Consider the following 21,091-nt stretch of genomic DNA (forward strand, 5'->3'; position numbering starts at 1 on the left):
TATCGAACTTGCCAAGATAAGTTTCAATCTTTTGCGACTTCAACAAAACGAGTGTTCAGGTTGACATCCTTGGAAAATCACAAAAATTCAATTTTCAAGAGTGCCAATAATCCATCCCTTTTTTTAGTAACCTTATTATTGTAAATCGTCGTTGTGGACATGTGTCAGTGGGCCAGCACCGTGACCCAGTACGCAACGTGTTAGCGAAGAAATTTGCACGTGTAAGTTTCACGCCTGGAAAATTGACAAAGTGCGAAACGCTAATGAATACCTTCATTTGCTCTTGTGTAATGCTACGTGGGTGCGGACGTATTTGTACTATGAAAATATACCATAATTTGCATTCATTTATGAATATTGAATGAAAAATTGTGTATTTTAATCGTCTGATTTTTTATTTCTAGACCCAATGAATGTCTACATAGTATGGTGATCACAGTCTTGTTATTTGTGAGTCCTAATAGACTCAGAGTTAAGATACGTTCTAATTTTGATTGCGAACCCTTTAATCTTAATCTATGCCTCTGTAGAAGGTTTTGGTTTGCCGTTCTGAAGATACCTTCAAATAAACATCCATACAAACATTCACATTTATAATTCTAGTGAGACTAGTAAGATGTATAATCTTTAGATAAATTCTTACTTGTACTTTTCTGTTGCAATAAAACAATATTCTATTCCTAAATCATTCAATTCATTTTGCGTGCAAATCTCTTACTATTTTATATAAATATCTACGTTATACAAAGGCGTGGCTTATACTTGCAATGCGTGAACCAGCAGTAACCTGATAAGGTGGCTTGTTCGTTTTGTATTTGTTTCGTATGGCGGCCGACGTCTCGGATATGCGCTTGCAGTAACAAGGAACCCATTGTACTTGGAACTGCTGCTACTTTGTTTATGCGTGAAGAGAATCGGTTAGTCTGGGAGTTTTGTAAGGGCAATTGTCAGTTACTAAGGAATGTACATGAAATACTGTCGGATTTATCCAATACTTGTTTTTTCCAACAAGCATTCAATTTCTTAATGTAAATATTATGTATGTTTTCGGGTCTGATTTTTTTAAACACTTCTTTATACAAGCACAATTGTTTGAATGCAAGAAAGTACGGTGATCTACAATGTAAACAATTCTTTGTAATATATCGTAGTACTGTTCTACGTGTTCTTCCAGACTATGTTCTACATCTATCTCAAATTTCAGCAAGAGCCGTCGAGCCGTTCCGGAGATACCTACAAAGAATCATCCATCTATCAAACATTCGCGTTTATAATACTATGACAGTGTTACACGATTTGTTCAATGGTGTATGTAGTTGAACTGGCTACTGCGTAATCTATATTACATGTCAACCATGCATGACACTTCATTTACTCATATAAAGCTCTACGGGTCATGGGTCCAGAAAATTATCCAGCCATTGTCGTACAATTGCTTACATGTTACGTATTACGCAGCTACACTTATGTATGTGTCGCTCCATCGTATAAATTGCTGTTTCTATTGTCCAGAAGTTAGGAAATACTAAGCTATATGATTTCAGCTATACAATGTCTTAATGGACAGATGAAACTATTTGCAATAAATAAATGTAGCATATCAAACTGAAATGGTATAAACCGTTATTTATAGTCCATCCGTAAGTTTTTATACGTCTTTGAGCACTAGTTAATATTTTTGCTTCGTAAAGTCGAAACTAAGCAATATATTACCGGATGTGACAAATCTTAGCATGTATATATAGCTTGTACTCTTTGAATAGAGTGAACAAAATCGGTATGCTAAGTCGTGCGAGGAAGTACAGTCAATGACCTCATAAGCGTTTACATACACAATATGTGGATGGCATAAAAACAAACTACCCACTTAACACCACTTCTCTAATTATATCTTAATATTGCATCGAGGATGAGCGAAGTGGATGCAGATGCGTGCAGACTGCCTGAGGTCCTGACCTCAGTTGAGATCGACAGTTTATTGTGTTGATTCTTTTGCTCATCATGAATGAATGATGCCAACGCTCTCATCTATTGTGCTCAGTTCTCATGGTTTTATGTATTTGTCATGTAAATTAGATATACGTCAACTCTAGATTCCGAGACTTCTCTCGTAGAACACTTTCGAAAGTGAACGCGATTGTAATGTTAACTTATTTATTTATAAGCAAGAATTTTCAGGTAAATCGATCACAATCCTGATAAAATGTGACATCTAAGTTGAAACTTTTGTAATTTTGGCATCACTGACATCTGACACCAGTTGAACAAAGTTAAATACCTGACGATTTGCACTAGTTCTTGTGAGAGCGATATTTTAACGGCTTTGGACCTCGGCCAGGAAACTGCGCCGTACACAATGATATACTGCAAAATGACAACGTATCAGGAAGCTTTTTATTCGTAAAAATAATATGAGAATAACCACCTAGTCGTATTTAGAAAACGTTTTTTTTAGATAATCTGAAAGTTAACCTTTTCCTCTCTGATGTTTAATTGTGTTTAGTTAACTTACTTCTGACTTCCTTCAAGTTTTGACCCGAATTTATGCTAAGTGCCTACCTCTTTTAGTATTTCCAAGAATAAAAGGAAAGTTACTTATCGCTTTACTTTGTGCGTGTTTTCTTCAGACTAATTACATTGCGTGTGCCTAACTAATTTTGTGATTGCAACATTTTGATAAAAAAACCATTGTATAAAAATTGTAGCATGTATTTATAGAATTTATTAGAGGTTAGATGAGGTCTCAGAATGCCCTGACCCATATGTATTGCAGTGAATTTGAAAGAAATAGCCGTCGGGGTTGCGTCAGATTCATATAGAGCAAGTGACACAGAATATCTTTTTTTGAAGCCTCACTTAGTACCCGCTAAATATGCTAAACTCGACATAAGTAAAAATCAATGTTGCAAGGGTTCAGAGGACGCTCCGGAGTGTTTGTGTTCCAATATGTTTAAAATATTAAAAATACTGTTTTTTATAGTAAGTTTTTACATATACCTTTTACATTACTACCATAGTAGTAAGGAGCCTTGGTTTCATTAAGTTGAATGACTGTAATTTGGCATACGATTGGCAGACATCTATTTGTAGAAGTCAATTTTTTTGCGAAACATTATTGAGTCGAATGCTATCGAAACGGCTCCGCGCAAGTGAAGTGGGTATCGGACACGGCGGGGTACGCAGACGCGCCGCGGCGGCCGGGCGGCGGTCCTACTGCGGCGGCGCGATGCTCTATCGATCGCGCCGACCTGTTGCCGGGCGCTGCCGCTGCCGTGCCGATCATATAACGTAACTTTACGCCACGGATATAAGGGATAGACAGACAATACGAATATGTTAACGTTAACGTTAGACACAACAATGACTTCATTGCTTTTATTATCGTCTATGAACAAAGTTCACATCGATTTCATGAAACCATTTCTTGCATTTTTTATTAGTCCTTTAATTTGCGTTTCGCATTCGCGTCAGAATGGTCACAATTCATCAGTTGAATTAGTAAATTTCATCATCATAGAAATTTGGTTTATATTTCTCTTGCAAATTATATTATAGTTTTGATGATGATGTGCCATTCCCAAAAACATAATTGTATAAGCAGAATTTTGGTCCTAGTAAATAAAATTTTAGTAGTTATACGTATCTCAAGTAATAAATATAGCCCTTATCCTAATGATTCCTACAGTTCTAGGAAGTTCGCCCACACTGTTCGACCCGACTAACTAAATGTTTTGCGTGTAGAAGCCATATTGACCGAGAGACGCGGAAAATCGATATAGACGATCATACGAACAGCCACAGTCTTTCAAAATAGTTCGCTAATACTGTTGACCAAGTGTTATATTTGATTAAAACTACTTTTTATCTTCTACATATATAAAAATCAATTGTTGTTTGTTAGTCTCGCTAAAACTCGAGTAGTGCTGTACGGGTTTGTCTTATCTTGTTCTGAAATGTTCGTGGAGGTCTAGGGTAGGTTTAAAAGGTAAGAAAAATTCGAATAATTGCCAGGAAAACCCTAAACTACTACTAAGCTACTTATTATTATTTTTTACTTTCGTGTGGACGGAGTCGCGAGCGATAGCTAGTCACAAATAAATGTCACATAAATACTTCATTTCAGTGAGATACATAATTAGAATGAAGTTTTATAAGGCATTGCGGAAAACCTTGCTGCAATAATCATGGTAGTTTGACTCGAGATATTCGCTCTGTAAAATCCCTGAGGAAATGTTGAGACCGAGAGGGAATGAATTTTCTGAAATCACAGCAATGCGCAAAAACTGTCTGTGGCTTGACTTTATATTTTATGTAGATAGAATTCTGATAGTTTTTTTATTCATTTTACTTTCAGCATCTTATACAGATGGTTATAGTTGGCGATAGGCAACGGAACATATAGATCAGAAATTCCTATTAAAAAAATATTTTATTTTTCTTTTAATTGTTTTCAAATAAAGGTATTTGTTGGATAATTTATAATGATCAGAATCTAACTCCTTTGCTGACCCGTTTTACGTTAACAGAGTCTTGACGTCAGCGGGACCGTTCTAATAGCTCGTAGCTTAAAACCTTCATCGCCCTACGTTTTTCACATAATTTGACAGTTTTTTAACGCAGAAATAACGTAAATATCTGTGACTTCTGTTTTTATATACGAGTCTATCATCGCCTACATATGTCTGGTTACTTGTTTTTGACTCGCAAATATCCAGCCTGCTTCTATGTCGAATTGAATAATTCATAAACTCCACGCATCCGTACCGAAACACTTGTTTTTGTTCCCGATTCAGAGATATGCGACTATTGAATTTGAATTCGTTTACCTTGCAAACACGTGGAGTACAAGTATTAATATTATAGCTGTCGTCCGTGCCTTCTTCAGCGTGCAATTATAAAATATACTTATTTTGTAGCGTGTATGTTTTTTCAGACTTTGTTCTACATCTATGTCAAATTTCAGCGAGATCCATGCAGCCGTTCTGGAGATACCTTCTAACAAACATCCATCTATCCTTACGTCCAAACATTCGCATTTAAAATATTAGTAAGTTTATTAAGATTTCATGATGAATCGTCTAACTCCTTCAGTCCCTAAGTTGTCTCCTATAAAAAAATAGGTAACAAGAATAGGTAATAGGCAGGGTCCTTCAAGAAGCGAGCTTATCACTATCTCAATGGCCGGCAACGCATCTGCGATTCCTCTGGTATTGCTGATGTCCATGGGTGTCATTGAACACCTCGGTGTTCCCGCTACTTGTTTGCCCCCTTCTGTTATATACAAAAAAACTCTGTTCTTGATTAAAATATCAGTGTATATAACTCTTAGCACGTGCAAAAACTCGTATGTGTATTGTTAAGTTGCATATTAAACTTTCTTATTATGAAGAAGCGATCTCGTGTCGGGAATGTGCGATGTTCACTTGTCTCGCTAAGAGCCCTTCACGCCGCGTCTCGGCTAAACAAGCTCCCATTGTGCACTCGTACCAGGTGAAAATAAAAACTCACTCTAAAACTAACTACATATTTAAAACTAAAAGAAAATGTTTTATTAAGATTTTTGTGTTGAATCTAGCGCTTGGCCATGATCCTACCTGACTTTATGTACGTATCAGGTCGAAAGATGGTATGGTTTACTTTATTTTATACGTATTTTCCAAATGTAACCTTTTTAGTTTAATCAAGCCTCTTTAACAGGAATAATGCTACAACATTGTATACAGCGTAGTTAATATGTAATCTTATAAAAGCTTTTAGTTCTCGGGTTAGATCGATAGTGTGTTAAAATCGTCTTATTAATGTTACGGTTTTTAATATTTATGTGTTAATTCTTTTTGATCTTAGCTTTAAACGCTATAAATTTTAAATCCCAAAGCTTTACTACGACTTCCTATCTATCTGCTTCATATATATTAAAGAGAAAATTGTCTTTGAATAAGAAATATGTTCTCTAAAATCCATTGCCTACATAAATAAAACATTCTATCATAACTCTTCCATTTACTACTCATAGTTATTTAGTGGACACATAAGCAGTCCCTAAGTGTAGATTTCACACATTTCAGTGTAGTAATTATTGGAAGACTGATAAGCCTTGTAATGAAGAATACTTCCACCATATTCTGCTGATATTCGAAATAGCTTACTTACCACGTTCTACTCGTTCAGCAGTTGTGGTCGGAAAAGCAAAATGGATTATTAAAATTTAATAAAGACAAAGCTTTACGGCTTAAAACGTTGATGTATTAATATAGTCTTATACCTTGACATAGCAGTACCGTATATAAAGACAACATTTTAAATTAAAAACTTAGTGTAAAGCAGTTGCATCAGCCGAAAAATTTTAATTAGCGAGAAAATTTAAACATGAAACTAGAGATTTTTAGAACGTTTTTCCACTAGCGAGACTCGCCATGCGCGACTGGTACTTATCTCTATAAGACGTATGCGTACTGTTTGCACTGGCTCATGGTATATGTATTACTCGTTAGTATACTAGCTCGCTTAGTGGAAAAAGGGTTTCGAATGAATAATATAAATGGAGTGCGTCACTGGTATTCCCCTGCGCTGCGCACTCCGATTCATTACATAGCACGAACCGCCTTATATAACGCCGAGCTGCTATTGCCTCCGTAGTTCCAATCAACTTTTTGCTGTGGCTTTTGAAATGTTGGAATTCACGATGAAAATGTAACTAGTTGAGGACCGAACTTCACTATGCTTTGAATATGAATCAAAATTTTTATTTAATCCAAATTGTAAAAGTCTTTTCAGTATTAAAATACAAGAATTAAAAAAAAAGCAATTCGATGCAACTCCCCGAATATTTTATGGGATAAAACAATCATGAGTACATAAATATAGAAATTAGGACTGTTCATCGCTAATAATTTGTGACATATTGATGATATAAAATAAAATGACGTAAAGCAATTAACATAACATTAACCACTTGTAGCACATCGAGAAGTAATACACCGGTTTCCTCTAAGTGCATACAATCTCGTATCGGATGACGCTGGCGTACAGCCAGACACTTGTCTCTTCATTTAAACCCCAAATGCCTGCACAAATCTTGAGATAAACATAAGCACTGTAGGCTATAGATAAATGTAACCTTATTCTTATGTTTTCATGTAACCTCTACGATGTACAGAATTTTAAGTATAGCCGCAACTCAATTTTTTGTCTCTTTGAAAAAATCTAATACTGAGATCTTAGGTCGACATCAGTCTTTTTAATTTTATAGATGCGAAAGTTTCGATGTATGAATGTCCATATAACTGAAGTGCCTGACGCTTTTTGTTTTTAATTCAGAATACGGTATTATATTACCTTAAGCTTTTTGATTGAGTATTTTAAAAAGTTATTCTCGACGACCAATTAACACACTTGTAGCCGATAAAAGATGCAATTATTCCGGTACTTGTTATTTACCTGTTGACTACAAATGGAATTGTTGCTGCGGGCAGCCGTCCAACTGGTTCTTTAGAAGATGCCAGTTTCATAATAGTGGTAATAATGTTATATTTATTATTCAATCTTGAAACTGAAGCTATTTAAGTATTTACTGCAATATTTTTTGGTAAACTTTTTAAAACTTCTGCAGTGTTGCTACTGACGCAAAAAAGTGGGCATAGCAAATTAAAAGTCCTTGGCCAGAGATACACCGAGGTGAAAAAAGTTGCTGGACCAAGCCAAGGCCCACAAAGGGCTGTAGAGCTAGAAGAATTAGAAGAAGTGTTGTTACTAGTCAGTTACTCTTTAGAAAATGCGGCCATTCTCGTGTTACTTCTAACGTTAGCTAAAGTAAAATACATGATACACGAATAATTACTACCAGAGTTTATGTAGTGCATTCCGCACGTCAATCGGTTTTTTATCTTCTATAAAAAGTCACCGTGTGCATACTTCATGGTACGTGTATTTGGGTCATCACGTAGCGTTGCGGTATTGGTCACATGCACCATTCAAAACCAATATGGATGGAAAATCATATCTCATACTGTATTTTAATATTTATGATGAAAAGATGAAAATGTTACGATAACAAAAAAAAATAATTAAAAAAAATAAAGTCATAAAAAAATTCGCGATAAAATATTTCGTTCGCGTTTATCATAGCCGATCTCGTGACCTTTAAAATATTATATTTTCATTAGAATACGTGAATAAAAATGAAAACACTTCATGTGCTTGAATGATATGTAAACTCCTTATTATGTAAAGGAATATTATATTCGGATTTTTGTTTAAATTTATCTTTATAAAGATTGTATAATGTTCGATCAATTCGAATTAAATGTACTATCACAAGTGTGCGCGAGTGTACACGAGTGTCGTTGTCGGCGCGCTCTCGTTACTGTTTCCTTATAAGACTTCGATAAGAGCACGATTGCAGTTTTATCAAATATGTCGCCTCCGAGCTGACATTCATACTTATATCTACTGGTTGACTTGTACCGCAAATTGAATTAAATTACTCGTATACTTGGTCTAAACATAATAATTATTGTTAATCGCTTAAAAATATTAAATTCCATGTGTTCTTACATACGTCTGTCACGAAATCGTACTGAGGTCCGAGCTCGTATATTTGTGACAATCGCTTTCGTATCGTCATCCTCAAAAGAGGATTGAAGATACATAAATATGTCAAAATTAGTATGAGCCTTTTTGGTGCACTTTCCCGCCCGGCAGGGGCGCTGCTCAAATTTTGTCGAAAATAGGATAGCGATTGTAACAAATATGCTAGGCAGACTGTTACTTCAACATAATTATCCTGTGTATTTTTATGAGTATGCATGTTACGACAGGTTTGTTTGGAATCCGGAACCTTTTTGTTTTTATTAGTACATCTTAAAAGGCAAAGGTTGTCAATGCCTCTTATGTAAAGCTCCTATTGCCACGTATCCATAAAGAATGCAATGCGCTTGAATCATGCGCTTTGATGTCTCATGTTAACTATAATTAATTGTCCTTGCCCACCAATTGTCCTTGGTACGCTCAGGTCAAACACTACGTCAGTATTAATTTAATAGAACTCTAGACCATAAAGTAAAGGCAAAGTGTGTCTCTTGTTTCATTCTAGTTTAAATAATGCATAATTAGGGTTACTAGGATTTACTAGACACGGTATTTTATTCCAGTTTGGTTTTAATAACTTTTGTACGGTTAAAAATTCATACATCCTAAGAGGTCAAAGTCCTTAATAAGACAGCTCTGTGTTTTCTGCCTAAGCCTTCAACTACCGAGCGTCACCTTTTTTTTCATATTGATAAAGTGCATTCTTAGTTGATGCTGAGTGACGTCGCAGCGATAACTTTTTCTCCTTCAATTATGTTTGCAAAATATTTGACTTATCACAGATATGTAACGATGAATGCCAAATTTATCTTTTACGTTCTCTTAATATAAAATTTATAAATTCGTAAAATGATTGCAAAAAGAGTGTTCGTATTTAGATGAACACATCTTCTTCAACAGAAGTAAATTGAAATGCACACACCAATAGGATTTCATCTATGGTTCTTGTTCATATTTCTTGATATTATATTTCAAATTATTCAAGTTATTATTTTTATCGCCCTAATTATTGTGTATATTTTCAAACTCCGATAAAAATCTTTTATAAATTATAACATATGTTAAAGCTTATGATATATAATGTTTCTTTCTTTACAGCTTCCTTGATGACCTGGACCGGTTAGGCGCCAGGGACTACCAGCCCACCGAGCAGGACATCCTCAGGACCAGGGTCAAAACCACCGGCATCGTTGAAGTTCATTTCTCCTTCAAAAACCTTAATTTCAAGTTAGTATACATATTTTACTTTGATATAAATGGAGACATGTATTTGGTTAATAAATCTATTTACATTTTCCTATCACACATTCAAGACCATTGTTCATCATCATCATTAGCTTACTATATTTCTCCTATCGACAGGCTTGGAGCCTACCCTAGATTATTGGTGACTAGACCATAGTCAACCACTTTGGCTCAGTGCGGGTTGACCTGCAATTTAAAAGTCAACTGTTTAACCCCTCAGCCACCGACGATCTAACATTATTGTTATCTCTGTTTCTTTTATCGAGAATGAACGAGATGGTAATCTTGTTAGGTCTTATTAAGACAGAGAAGAATGGTGTAACGTTGCATTGTTTCAGATTATTCGACGTGGGTGGTCAGCGGTCTGAGAGAAAGAAATGGATCCATTGCTTCGAGGATGTGACCGCGATCATATTCTGTGTGGCCATGTCCGAGTACGACCAGGTGTTGCATGAAGACGAGACGACGGTATGTAACTAACCACTTAACAAATAAAATTAATAAAACTGTTCGTGCTAACATCTAAAATATGAGAGAATTTAGCTGTCTCTTGAATAATCTTGAATCTTTAACTGATTTTTTTTCTAATACATATATTAAAACAGTATTATAATAATAAAGTTTTTAACTATGTTTTATTATAAATAAACAATTTTTCCTTTTAGTGAGGTATTTCCATTATTATATAATTCACTACTTGTTACTCTAATAAATTGTTATGTATTAATCACAAATGAATATAAAAAAATAGTTATTTTTTCCTGCAGGACAATCACAGGCTTACGCATATTTTGCCTACAGATGACATAAGACACTCCAGTCAACCGAACTTGTCTAAGAACTCCAGCAACCCAATATTAGTGCTGATATCTGCAATTCGAGTTATATAGTCTTGTTATTATAATTAATAAAACTTTGTTATCGTTTCCAGAACCGTATGCAGGAGAGTTTGAAGCTGTTCGACTCTATCTGCAACAATAAGTGGTTCACCGACACCAGCATCATCCTGTTCCTCAACAAGAAAGATCTCTTCGAGGAGAAGATACGCAAGTCGCCGCTCACCATCTGCTTCCCGGAGTACACGGGTAACATAACATTTAGGAGCCTAAGTGTTCTTTCAGACTATGCTCACATCCATACAGCCGTTCCGGAGATACCTTCTAACAAACATCCATCTATACATATATCTAAACAATTTTTAACAGTGTTAGAGCCCGCTTTAACATCTTCGCACGAATTGGCCCTGCTGGCCTGGTGAAATACCACGACCACACAGAAGACAGGCGTCAAGTGGAAGCTATTCCGCGTTTCGTCTGATGAGTGTACTTCTTGTAGGCCTAATTTAGTCCTCTTTCCCTTCCCACCCTTTTTCTTATAAGGAAAGGATGGGAAGTAAACTTTCTGGATGCGAGGATGCATGGAAAGGGAATATATTTTCTTTCCGTGCATCCTCTCCTCCGTCCATTAAAGGTAGGCAACGCATATGCAATTGCGTATGTCTATGGGCAACGGTCTCTTCGCTATTTCAGCGATTTTAGGTGGCCGCTCGCTCGTTTGCCACCTTATGATATAAAAAAAATCTAAACACAAGTAAACAATATTATAAGATTCAAATTGTCAAAGTTCCTTTATTAGGTTAGTAGCAATGACTCTCCCTTACAGAGATTTCTCGCTTATCCAAATTGGACTTTATTTTGCAATGATTGCATGACTAACGCTTTTATGTTCGTATTTTCACGACATATGTTCGTTGAATGACACGAGATTAAGCAATTCGGATACCTTCCGATATAAATTGCTGACGTGAATTGAATCAAAAATAGATTATTATCTGTGTAATGTTCACACGTCACGCGATGGCTGTTAAACTGATTTACACAAAAATCAGAGATCCTAGTGGGCAGAAAGCAAAGCTATAGTAGTTAGACATGATAATAGTTTGGTGCGGCCCGGGATGCGGGCCCGGAAAACAACAACAACGATAAAAAACACGAATCGATTTCAAAAGTTTTATAAAACTTTCAAATGGTCCAAAGAGCACATTGGCGACGCAACGCTGGCCTGTATCTCACTGAATTTATTTTATTTCAAACCGTTATCATTAGGTATCATACTATGTATTATGTTAGAATGTATATAACAAAATTGTATATACATTGTGTTCTTACAGCAACAAATGATGGCATTTTAAGTAGTTGAACAAAACAATTGAATACCATACATCGCATATCTTGAGAAAGAAAAAAAAGGAAAATATGTCAATAACGTTTTTGTTCCCATATAACCAGGAGCGCAGGAGTACGGCGAGGCGGCGGCGTACATCCAGGCACAGTTCGAGGCCAAGAACAAGTCGACCACTAAAGAGATATACTGCCACATGACGTGCGCCACCGACACCAACAACATTCAGTTCGTGTTTGACGCAGTCACTGACGTCATCATAGCCAACAACCTGCGCGGCTGCGGACTCTACTAGGCTCACAACAAACGTACGCGCGCCGCACACACGCCGCACACCCGCCGGGGCTATTCTGTCACATTACGATACAATATCACATTATATATTCCACCAATTGAAACTATAAACTTCAATGTATTCTGATGCCCGTGGCTTTTTTCGCTCTTAAAAATAAAGTGTCATCAACATACTTATCGTATGTTTTCAGTTTAAACACGGCGTTAGAACATGATATGACGAGAACATTGTATAAGTTCGAAAATTGTTCATTGGTGATCCAAGTTACATAATAGCCCCCCGGGACGGCGGTGCGACCACCGATAATGTGAACACCGCAATTGAAAACGACGCCGCTACGAGCGTGTTTGTTCGCTTTTTTGTGTTTTATAAAACAAACTCGACTATTAAAACTAAATGTTTAGCTTCATAAGAAATTTAAATCAGTAAGATAGTTATTGCGTTTGGGGAATCGTTCAGAGATCCAATTTAATTGATTTTTTTGTCACAATTGGTCATTTTATTAGGTAAAATTGAAATAGAACGCGTTCTCGTGGTCGTACCGGCGTCGTGACCACACCAGGACGGCGGCGAGTCGCTCCTCGTGTTTCGCGAGCGCGCTGTCACTCGTTCGCTGTCGTCAGTGTGTGACGCAGCTGAGCCTATATCATATATTTTGTATGGGAAGTGCTTACACTGGTTATACCGCCGATGTGCAGATATCAGCCGCGCGGCTTCGACGCATCCTCTATGTTTCAGTGCGCGCTCGCGACCGAACCATCGCGACTAGATCCATTACGTGAACTACCCAGCCATCTCCGTAAACGCTTTTTGATACACGCTTAGTGTTTTTTTTGTATGATTTTTAAAAATCTTGGAAGATATTTTATCATGATTGTTCTTCTCGTGAAAGTGCATAAAAAATTACTTCTGGTATTTTTTAATTATAAAGTACTCATTTAAGATAATGATTGCGATCAGCGTATTCTAGTTAATTCGTATTCAATTCTAAATTTCGGTGCTATGTGTTTTGTATGATGATTTTTGTCTATCTGTGATCTAGTTGCGACGCTTCGAGTACGATAAATCGCGCCGCGTTCGGTTCGCGATTCAGCGAATGACGATTCGACACGATCGGCGGCGATTCTGTTCGGGAACGATTGGACGTTCGATTCGTCGGCTGTGTGAGCGAGCGCGGCGCGAGGTCGCGGGCCGCAGCAGCAATGTGCTTATATACTCACTCTCTTACGGACCAAACACAGAAAGGAACCAATAAATTAGCGCAGAAAGTCAGTAGCAATTCGCGGGTACGTCACGGGCCTACTTTACTGATGCAGATCATTCCATTCTTAGGTATTATCAACGAGAACATTATTTTTGTAAACTTTTGAATGCACAACTGTACCCGCTAAGTCGGATTAAGGAGATGTCATTTATTTTGCATACTTTGCAACCTATACTGTACTATCCCCCCTCCCCCCACGATAACTATACGTTTTAAGTTAAGCCTCATGTTAAGCACAAAATGATTAATTACTTGTAAGAGCATGGATTCGTTATGCCATATAAACTATCTTTAATATTTTTGTGTTCATATTTTTTCTATATCACTTTACAATAACCTTAGGTGTAGTCATATAAGAACTACTATTATATTGTATTGTATTCAATTATTACAATCATGTTAGATATTTATTTGACGTAGCGTGTTCCTGTCGGACAAGATGTAATGTGACATGTCACTTTTGATTTTATATTTAAGTGAAGTAACCAATGTTTGTATCGATGTTATCTTGTATCGTGCTGTCAGTCGGTCAGTCAGTCAGTCAGTCAGTCAGTCAGCACGCCGCGCCACGCCGTAGGTTCTATTGACATCATATGTAAGATATGTGAGTATATAAACTTTGTGTACACTCGCGATTTTGGCGTAATCAACACTATACATATATATACTGTATAACATAATTTATTAATAATAATAAAATAAAAATCTTACTTTTAAGCATTAGGGCAGTAATTGTATCAATAACATTAATAAATAATGCAATTAGACAGTAACCTTTACTATTGTCATAGTTAGGTGATTATTCTTTTCATTTTACGTTTATGATGTATGTAAAAAGTGATTACTTAAATGAAAATGTAACGCCTACACAGAGCGCGCGGGCCGCCTCACACGACACGATATCCCAACACATCGCGAAACATGTTGCGAGACATTTTGAATTAACACGTCGTCGGTGGCCCGCGTCCCGAGCGACGCTCGCTTGTTGCTAGGTAGGTTTTTTACTGTTATGTAACAATATGTGTATGTAAAATCGAACTAATTATATTATTAGCGCAGTTCTACTCCCGACCGGGGATACATTTAAGCTTCACTATATTTTAAAACTTTCTTCCGAGGCGGAGCTAGGAGCCGATATACTCGAGTGGTCTCGCTGAGTGTCCGTCGGCTTTTAGTTAGGTTCCAGAATATTCCTCATATTGCATTTAAGGGCGACCTTTTGTACTAAGCGAAAGTAGATCGGAACATTGTCAGGGGACATTTCACAGTTCCACATCGAGTGGGCCAACACTCGTGTGTTGCCGGCTATTCCTCCAGTGAGTTAACTTAATGCATTTCAATGTGTTTCTCCGTCGTTGGATTTTAACTCGTATTGCTTTAATATTTCGAATGAATGGGATGTAAATTTTTGTACACTGCCGCATTATTTATTCGCTCCAATCACGTTTAGTTTATAAGAGTGGTGACAGTGACAGACCGCGCCCCCCGCGTCCCCCGCGACCCACGCGGGCAAGTCCTCCCCGTGATTGTCTCGACGCTCAAAACGATCCATTGAAGTGAGTGACGTGGTTTGTGCAGAAGCTTCTTTTTTGAAGACTGAAATGTTGCGGCTCAAATGTTCTCGTGCTTTATTAGATTCGCCCCGGGGGTAGGTTATCGGAGTGTGTTTTATAAGGAAATTAGCGAAGACGGCATAGATCAGCTTAGATTCGGTAAGTTACGGCATTGGAACGCTACCCCCGGCTACAAGTTAGCGACGTTCAATTGTATTTCTTTTGACATTGTATATGCTGAATTTGTCACAATTGTGTCGATTTAATGACGTCATCACCATGCTTCATTCGTATTTGCCAAAGTTAATACTAACCTCACTATTTATACCTTACTATATGTACTTCGATGGCTAATTAATGTGTGAGATGCGCGGTAAGGGTGGAGCTCGCCGCTTCGCTGTGTGCTGAGGCACTGTCGATGCCGATGGCGATGTAGCGAACTTTGTCTTGTTAGAATCGATGACATGTAACTTGTAGCGCGGCGGCCGCTCGCTCCGCGCGGTTCCCGTTTGAACAAACGTTTAAGAAAGTAAAATTTTTAGTCACTAGTGGGTAATTTTTGAATGTGATTCAATCTTATCTTTATTTTTCTATATCGAGTGACATCTTTTAACTTTATTTCTATTATGTTCCAATTTATATTTTGTAATGCATTTACTGAAAGCGATACATTTAACCAACGATGTAATTAAAACAATATTTTTCTCTTTTTTGTATCTCGTCTGCACTGGAATTTTTTATTGAATTTACTATAAATGTACTTTTAAGTGTATAATTTTAAATAATTACTGAAAATGATTATATTCTAATTTTTATGTTCAAATAAAATAATTTAGTTTTATTTTACCCTTCCCTTTTCCCACATTTCTTTAATATAAGCTTGACTATGAGATCCGTCTGATGTTGCGGGGATGTGAGAATAATTTCCACAATGGAACTTTTGGGACATATAGCGTGCTTGAAAGTAAAATATTCTGCAAAAGGATGAGTTAATGTAACAATTCGTAGATTAGCGATTTATAATTTTGCTTAAAAAAATAGGCTTTGTAACAAACATAAAACCTATTTTTATTATCTGTTTAGAAAATTAATATTTTAAAAATGTCAACAATTTTATATATCTGGCAACCCGGGCAAAATACCTCAACTGTCAAAGTCAGAAAGAAAAGCGAAACGGCTTGTTGTGTTTGTGGATAACCTTAATAGTTTCTTAAATAAATATGAAAGACGTTATTGATGTGATGGCTCTACAAAGCAGCAGACGCGAAAGAAGATTGCCAGACTACCGAAGTACGTCCGGTCATAGTATGGCCACCAACTTTATATTTGAGTGCGGCATTAAACTCGGTTTGCAGCCAGCTACAGTCGCAACCGCTGCAATATTTTACCATAAGTTTTTTAAAGAAGCTGATAAAAATGATTACGACTGCTATGTTATATGTACAGCTTGTCTGTGCGCAGCGGGAAAATCGCGAGATGAACCGATTCGGCTTCGAGACGCAGTGAACGTAGCTCATAATTCTATCAACCGTGGAGCGGGACCTTTGGAGTTAGGAGAAGAATATTGGTCAATGAGAGGCGCAATAGCTCAAGCTGAACTGCTAGTTCTGCGTTTGTTGGGCTTCAACTTAGATGTGCCGTCGCCACATCGATATTTGTTGCATTATTTACGGTCCCTGCAGGAATGGTTTCCCGCATCACAGTGGCGCAGTGCACCCATAGCTCGCACAGCAATGGCTTTCTTACAAGACTTCCATCATTCCCCTGCAATACTCGACTATAGAGCGCCTCATGTAGCAGTGGCTTGCTTGACATTGGCACTACATGTTCTGGGAGTGTCGGTTCCTTTGGCCTCCACACTAGATGATGATGCAGCTTGGTATTCTGTATGTATTAAAATAATTACATTTAAACAACTACATGGTATTGAAAACATATATCTGTAGTTTTTACAAGTGTCAAAGATCAGATAATAAAAATGCCTTCATTTTCTCTTCCAGGTTTTCACTAAAGATCTGCAAAAGGAAAAGAATTGGGAAATAATGGAAAAAATTATGCAAGTATATAGCAGAGAACCAGAACCTATATAAAAATCATTTCACACATTTCCTTATAAATGTGCATGTATTGTGTAGTACAATTTAATTTAATAAATTGTGACCAAATAAGACTGGTTTTATTCACATAATATTCTCAACAGTTTAATAGGTTTCTTTACTATGTAAAAATGGGTTTTTGATGGTTCGTCACATCCCCACCGAGGAGTTTGGAGTATGGCCCAGTGTGGGTCGACTTCACACATCTTTATATTCTTCACAGATATGTGCAGGTTACTTTACAAAGTTTTCCTTCACCGTTTCTGATCACTAATTTTGTTATAAAGATGACAAAAAACATATTCATATATAATTTTTCAGTAATAAAATACCACATTTAATTGCTGCACATGTCTTGGGATTCAAATTTAGTTTCAAGCGCCCTTATTCACCCAAACAGAAATATATAAATTACTGCAAGAGTTTGTTATTGATTCAAAAACATTAACATTCTGAAAACAGACTCCGGGACTGATATAAAATTGCTTCAAAGCTATGGGTAGGTTAAATGAACAACGCCATTGTAGATCTACAAACAAATATAATTCAGTTTTCTAACATTTTACGATACATAATTTTATAAATGTACAGGGTAAGCTCATGACGTGGGTAAAGCAGCTAAACGGCGTCGGACTGACACCGGGCGACAGATCTGAGATGCTGATATGCTTTGACTTGTGGACAGAGGATGACTTAAAATCTAACGTGGAGATGCGCCAAAACAATTTAAAAGTGCCGTCAGATTACTAATCTATATTAGACATCGATGACTAGTAATATATAAAAGGATACGCCAATTTCAAGCGTACTTCTATTTCCATCAATAACGGTAAAGATTATATTTGGAATAACGAAAAAAAAATAACATTCTGTGCGTCCAAATGGAAGACAACAGAAATATTTAAATATAAAAACAATCAACATAAAGTTTGTGCTTTATTATAATATTATTTGTTGAATTTAAATAATAGTTAATATACCATATAGTTAGCGTGTGGGTATAGAGAAAACATTATATTAGAGAAAAAACATCTTAAGCTATTCAATTTTATTCTATAAATAATTTCACATCGAAGAAAATTTTCATGTAAACGACAAAAATGACATTAATTAGTTATTGCACTATACGCTAATAACTACGGGGATCAACACGTCGAGGTAACGGTCACTCGCCTCACCTGAACATAACAAACATGTTACATAATACATATGAAACTGAAAAATTTATCAAGTGATGTCACCAGGATATTGAATTACTAAAACCAAAACTTTAGACAACCATCCAAAGACTAAGAAAATTTTAAAAGGCTTAACTGTAAGCCTCGATTTGAGAAAAATTAAACCCAATAACTATGGTAATATTTTTAAATAATAAAAATAAATAAAATTCTAACATAAATTGTATTTTAATTAAACTCAAACAAGTTAGAAGTAATTAGTAACATTCATAATTTATGATTACTAGTTATCCTCACAAGATCCACATTCAGACAGACAGTAAATACACATAGAAAAAGGCAGTTTAAGTAACACACGCACACACACACAATTTATGTTATTAGAAAAGAGACAAGGATTTATACTGAATAAGAAAGAGGCACTTGAAGTGAAAAATAATACAAGAATTGAAAATATTAAATTTCAAATAGGAATAGTTAAAAAAATTGCAAATAAATCTTAAATTACTGAAGCTAAAAAATATCGCGATAAAGTGACTAAAATAAAATAAAATTTAACAACATTTTTAATTATCTATTATTTATAAATAAAACAATAAAATCTTCTATGGCAGCTGAAATAAATTTGTACATGTATTGTACATAACATCGAAATGACACCTCACACTAAGGGTTCCATTAAAATTTCCTAAACTACTAATATATTAAATTACAATTAGAAGGTGACAAAAACTAACGGCTACGTAGTTTTATACGACTTACATTTAGTGCTACACATGATTTATGCATTCACCTACTTTGGCTGGATTCATAAATAAACGATTCAATATTAATTTGCACTTCAAAACAATGATTTAAATACATAGAGCTATTGTTACGTACGTTATGAGTTACGCCCGGTTTACATTATTCCAGTCTAGCGATTGAAATCAACTCTAGATTACAACTGTGAAAAATACATAACCATCCAATAATTCCAGTGAGGGTTTACACTATTCCAGTTGTAATCCAGCGATAATTTTGATCGCTCGATTCAAATAATGTAAGTTAGAAATTATTTTCCATACTTCTGAATACCAACTTTGACAATAAATGACAAGACACAAAATATAATGTAATATTTATGCAATGAACTTCCACTGTCGATAACTCCAATACATATTTTAAGAAAAAACTATTGAATTTTGCTGAGTGACCTATGTATAGAAATCATTTATTTTAAATAATACTGGGATTTTCTGCGCTGATAAGAGAAATGTATCAATAATAGCGCAAATAAAAAAAATCTTGATAAACCTCTTCAAGCTGTAACATAGCAATCGTTTTACTAAATATAATTATCTGTTACAGTTTAAAAAAAAACAGTTAATTTCCTAATACATTTGCGGTGATCTCAATTTAAAAAAAACACAAACTTCAGATCTATAAAATGTAAAATGTTAGAGCAAAACAAATAGGAACTCTCTGCAACATAAAATAAATCAAAACATAAATAATACAAAAAAACACAAAAAAAAACCACTATAACCTCTTTTCTAAACAAAACTATGCCGTTTATGTTATATTCACTCTGCAGTTAAATATATATAAATAGAAAACACAACAGAATCTGCATTTGTATAGACAACTAATTTTTCTTTAATAGGACAATGTATATAATCTATTGTAAATGATCGGAAAATGATATAGCGAGAAGATTACATCTAATCACATTATATACTTATACATAAAATTTAATCAGGAAAGCCTGCGTCAGTGAAGATATATTAGAAATATGAGAACTTCGTAACACTGCACCAACAGTTCACTACTAAAAACATATTTTATGATAAAAACTTTAAATCTAAAATGCCTTCACAATCAATACAAATCTTTAGTTGTTAGAACTAGACTATCTGACTGTTGTTGAAGACGAAAAGAAAAATCAAGAAAAAGCAAAATATTTAATCAACCAGCTAGAGACGAATGGTCCAGCCATTTCTCTAGAAATCATCAAAGCAGTTTAACTGAATTTTGTCATAAAATATTTCAACAACAGTTATGAATTATTTATGTTTTTGAATCATATTTACAAGTCTACGAAGGCATTTAATCTATCTAAAATAAGCGTATTCATGTATATATGCAGTATTACGATAGTTCCAATATCCCATTCCAACCAACGTCAAATTCTAATACCTAATATTAACTACGACTAACCGATTAAGGGTAAATCCCTTGAAATGGCACTGTCTCTTTGATACAACAGGTACCTTGTTTTGTTTAACTGCGTATTTTATTAGTCGCTGTTAAAAGCACATTTAAGCTAAAAGACAAAACATAGCATCATGGAGATTGTTACTACACTGGTCTTACGATTTTTTATATTAAAACATTTTCACAATCAATTCCTAACATTGATAAGTTAAAAAAGGGATCAGTTATCTTAATCGAGACATTTAATATTAATGTATGGATGCTACAATCGTCAAATCGAATAAATCCATACAAGTTTAAAAATGTTAGTAAACTTTGGAAAGTTATATTCAAAAACAAAATTCATTACTTTTATAGTTAAGGTGTAGAAAAATCGATTTGTCAATTAAGATATCCATACGATGGATACAATTGTGATATCCATACATTGTTGGAGATCAGTGAAGTGAGAGTGGGGGGTCGCTGTGTGGGGGGTCAGGGAAGGTAACAAACGTGAG

At 35.6% G+C, this 21,091-nt stretch overlaps 2 protein-coding genes across 3 annotated transcripts in view; both read left to right on the top strand.

The window, feature by feature from the left end:
• The window catches only part of Galphao (G protein alpha o subunit), a 40,220-nt gene extending 24,789 nt beyond the window's left edge, over positions 1-15,431 (top strand). For both annotated transcript variants that reach the window (XM_013307369.1, XM_013307368.1), the window contains exons 5-8: positions 9,685-9,813; positions 10,170-10,299; positions 10,763-10,916; positions 12,120-15,431. In XM_013307369.1, coding sequence (XP_013162823.1) covers positions 9,685-9,813; positions 10,170-10,299; positions 10,763-10,916; positions 12,120-12,307 — 601 coding nt within the window. In that variant the 3' untranslated portion in view covers positions 12,308-15,431. The remainder of the gene's footprint in view (positions 1-9,684; positions 9,814-10,169; positions 10,300-10,762; positions 10,917-12,119) is intronic.
• An 830-nt stretch (positions 15,432-16,261) lies between these two features.
• Positions 16,262-17,241, top strand: koko (cyclin Q). Its single transcript, XM_013307174.1, has 2 exons — positions 16,262-17,010; positions 17,125-17,241. The coding sequence occupies exons 1-2, from the start codon at positions 16,345-16,347 to the stop codon at positions 17,212-17,214; spliced, it is 756 nt and encodes a 251-aa protein (XP_013162628.1). The 5' UTR covers positions 16,262-16,344; the 3' UTR covers positions 17,215-17,241.
• Positions 17,242-21,091: the final 3,850 nt, after the last annotated feature.

Source organism: Papilio xuthus, unplaced genomic scaffold, assembly GCF_000836235.2.
Source record: "Papilio xuthus unplaced genomic scaffold, Pxut_1.1 DF828142.1, whole genome shotgun sequence".
Lineage (NCBI taxonomy): Eukaryota > Metazoa > Arthropoda > Insecta > Lepidoptera > Papilionidae > Papilio > Papilio xuthus.

Coding starts and splice junctions, on each gene's coding strand:
- koko (XM_013307174.1), top strand. CDS start 16,345: ATGAAAGACGTTATTGATGTGATGGCTCTACAAAGCAGCAGACGCGAA. Junction 17,011..17,124: donor ATGATGCAGCTTGGTATTCT/GTATGTATTAAA, acceptor TTTCTCTTCCAG/GTTTTCACTAAAGATCTGCA.